This window comes from Bison bison, unplaced genomic scaffold (genome assembly GCF_000754665.1).
Source record: "Bison bison bison isolate TAMUID 2011002044 unplaced genomic scaffold, Bison_UMD1.0 scf7180017854171, whole genome shotgun sequence".
Classification (NCBI taxonomy): domain Eukaryota; kingdom Metazoa; phylum Chordata; class Mammalia; order Artiodactyla; family Bovidae; genus Bison; species Bison bison.
Window position 1 is genome coordinate 8,717 of NW_011484744.1, and position 3,574 is coordinate 12,290.

At 39.3% G+C, this 3,574-nt stretch overlaps 1 protein-coding gene across 1 annotated transcript in view; it reads right to left on the reverse strand.

The window, feature by feature from the left end:
• The window catches only part of LOC105000186 (male-specific lethal 3 homolog), a gene marked incomplete at its 5' end in the record, with an annotated part of 6,669 nt that extends 3,614 nt beyond the window's left edge, over positions 1-3,055 (reverse strand). Inside the window, 6 exons of the mRNA XM_010855899.1 lie at positions 7-141; positions 716-838; positions 1,391-1,470; positions 2,034-2,134; positions 2,435-2,530; positions 2,906-3,055. Coding sequence (XP_010854201.1) covers positions 7-141; positions 716-838; positions 1,391-1,470; positions 2,034-2,134; positions 2,435-2,530; positions 2,906-3,055 — 685 coding nt within the window. The remainder of the gene's footprint in view (positions 1-6; positions 142-715; positions 839-1,390; positions 1,471-2,033; positions 2,135-2,434; positions 2,531-2,905) is intronic.
• Between the last annotated feature and the right edge of the window lie 519 nt (positions 3,056-3,574).

The window sequence follows — 3,574 nt, forward strand, 5'->3', positions numbered from 1 at the left end:
ATGCACATTCATGTTGGCGTGTGGCATAACATGATGGTGACGAGGCCTCTCATTGGCTGAAAAGGCTGCATTGATAGCAAAATGCTTCACGTACGATTCCAAAATAGTTATAATGTTGGTCTGGCATGGAAGTTTCACTAACTGTTAACAAAAACATAAACATTTGATGTACACATTCCATTGGATAAACATATATTCCAAGAAACAGTGGTCTTGTGTACATCATTTTTGAAGCTCAAAAATAAAGTCAATTGTGTATGAAGATAATTCTTTAGGTAAATGTGCTTTGAAACTCTCTGACTTTTCTTCTACTGATCATATCCCCATGTATATTACAATGATAATTTAAAGTTAATTGATAACTAATTTTAAAAATAAATGCAAGCAATGATTCTCAGCTTAGGGACCCATTAGAACCATTTGGGGAACCTCTAAGATATCCACAGCTGCCACCCCCAACGTCATAGATCAGTTTTCACCTTAAGCTTGAAGCCCAGGCATCAGGACTCTGCAAAGCTCTCTAGAAGATTCTAACAGGCAGCCAGGGCTGGAAAAGTCTGAGCACACTTCCATCAGGAGAACACTACTGCCAGAGAAGTGTAAAACCCAACTCAGCACAGAACCTGAGTTTCATTCCGCCAAGGCTCTCAACTTTCTGTGACTGCAAAATATGGCTCTACTACAAATCCATGTTTTATGTGTTCTCCTTGTTTACCCGTTTCCTCCTGTTGATATAGTAACAATCATCCTCAAGCTTCTTCTTCAGAACGTCAGGGATTTCTATAGTTATTGTTCTTTCTTCCATTTCCTTTTTTGTGTGCAGCTCTGGTCCTTCCTTCTGCAATATCACAATTCCATTTTAACTACCTAAAACAGAGAGTCTACACCCAAAGGAGGACTAACATAAGCACAGCCTACAATGAAACAAACCACTTAAGCCTTGACATTTACACCAGTAATGATGTCACATGTTCTAATGAGAAGTATTTTAAAGGCCAAAAGTTAACTTGTTTTAGGGCGCTAACGACATTGCAAATGCTTATTTCTTTTCTTCCCAATTTAACTTTACCAGTGGGATTCACGTTAACTTTGTATTCAGCAAACAGAAGATGCTAAACTCTTGATACACACCATTTAAAAATTAATCAGCACTATAAAAAGGTCACAATTTCATTGCAAAGAAAGAGGTGAAATGGTTTGTGGAAACATTTCATGGGTATAAAAAGCCACAGAGAAGTTTTTACAATAAAAAGGGTTTTTTTCCCTTATATATGAAGTACAATTTTATCACATTTGGTTAAAAAGATGGATTTTTACAAAACATTTCACAACTAGAAAATTTTACCACCAAAATATATGCCAAAGAGTTTTTACAATAAGAACTGTATACCACTTCAGTCTTTTCTTCAGTATCACCCTCTTCACTTATTTCTCCATCCTTTTCTTCACTGTCAGAGGAACTGCTTATTGCTAGGTAAAACAAAAAACAGCAGTCAAACCTGCATTACACACTTCCTTAACCCTTACATCTACAATTCCTTAGGATGGCATGGGTGTCCTACTGCTAGTAATAATAAACTACTGTCCAGCATAAAGTTTAAACGTCAAACACAAATATTGGACCTTTCAGAATAGAAATTTATTTTGAAAAAATACAATACCAACCTCAAGGGGTGCAAAAACCACACAAGTAAATGATGTGCAAGTGTTTAGTCACCTAGGATCTTATTGTTCGCTGTCACATTCACAAGTGGAGCAAGGTACCATGAAGAAAACATGAGAATGGAGCTCTGAGGCGCTACTATAAGACACTGATTGAGAAGGCAGGGGTCATGTGCAAGACCCACCAGGTCTAATTAGGAACTTTCTGACTGCTACTTGAATTATCAAAAACAAATGAGCAAATGTTTTATGAAATGAGCTTACAATGTTTCCTTGTCTAAAGTTTCAGTGAATCTTTCCCCTCAACCCTGCAGTATAAAAGAACTAGGTAAAACTCCTTTTAACCAGAGACAATAAGTCAAGCCACTCACAGTTTTCATCGTTTTCATCTTTTTCGTCAGCAGGGAGGCTTTTTAAGACAGAGTCCACACCAGGCAACCTGCAGCGCTTCCTCTTTCTTCCTGTGCTTCTCCTGAAATGGATAAAGACCACTGAAATGTTGACTGATATGGGTCTTGAGGTTAAAAAAAAAACAACAAAAAAATGCAGTAACAATAATTCTTAAGTATCGAAGATATAATTACATTTTAAAACATAAGTGGTAACCTCCATTATTTCGAATACAATAGAAACACTATTTGCTACTACGTTTCAAATATGTTACATGACTTGATAAGCCACGTTTATCAGATTTTTAAACTTTTCTCTGACAAAAATTCTAAACCTTAAAAGAAAACACATTGAGCAAAATTCATGTTTTTGGTATTCTTACAGGCGAGCTACAGCTTTTTTGGCCAATTTCCGCTGTAATCTCCGATTTTCATCAGTGTCACGAAGGACATGATCCTCTGCTGCCCATCTATCCCAGCTAAAGAAACAAAAGAGGAAAAGGGTGTAAAATTCAGTATTTTAGTTTGACATGAAACAAATGTTAAAAGCACCACACAGGAACAGAAGTGTCTCAAAATTACTTACCTTTCAGAAAACTATTTAAATATTTTAAATCACAAAAAGAGAAACCACAACTCATTCAGACACAGAAGCAATGAGAATCTCCAAAAGCAACCATAGAGAATCCAAATATAGTCGACTCAGAAGTAATCAGAGTAGGCAAGGTTTGACAAAAAAGCAAAAACAGGAAATGAAACTTTCCAAGGAGTGTTTCTAAAACTTAACAAAGAAGTTTGCAATGTTCCTGTGCACAGATGATCAATTTTCAGTCAGGTTTAACAAGTACACTCACCTTCTGTTCCAACCATTAAAATGGATCAGATATTCTGGGATCTTTCTGCCTTTTTCGTCTTTCCCAACAATAACATCGACGATCTGAAACCAGAAAATACCGTCCACAAACAATAGAACATACAGAATATCAGAAGCGGGATTAGGAAAACTAGATCATGGGCTTTTTTGTAAAAGAAAGGAAAGCATTCTCTCCTTTTTTAGACGGAGAGCTGGGCTGAAACATTTTCCCTTTCAATTCCATTTTTTCCCCTGAGTGGATGCCTCAAAATAGGAAACATCCCTCCAACCACCCCCTGATTGGTCTCTGAGTGTGAGAACGGGTGTAGGTTCTGAAGCCATTAGTCAGCCGAGTTGTCACTAAGAGTCCCGGCCTGACAAGCGAGCCTCTGCCGATAGACCTCTGGGAGTTGTAGTCTCCTGGGCTCCGCAGGATCGTCTGGCCAGTTAGGCTCGGAGATTCTGCCACCCCGCCTAGCGGTGTCCCCAGGGGGAAATTCGGGGGCAAATGAAGGGGCGTGTCACCCTTGGGGAGACTCAAGGCGGGGAGGGAGGAGGCACGGCAAACATAAACGTGAGGCAGGGGCAGCGGGTTGGAGCCCCAAAGTAGAACGGAAAGCCCAGAGGGGCGCTAGGGCCAGCCCCCACCCGACCTGCGAGACACACTCCT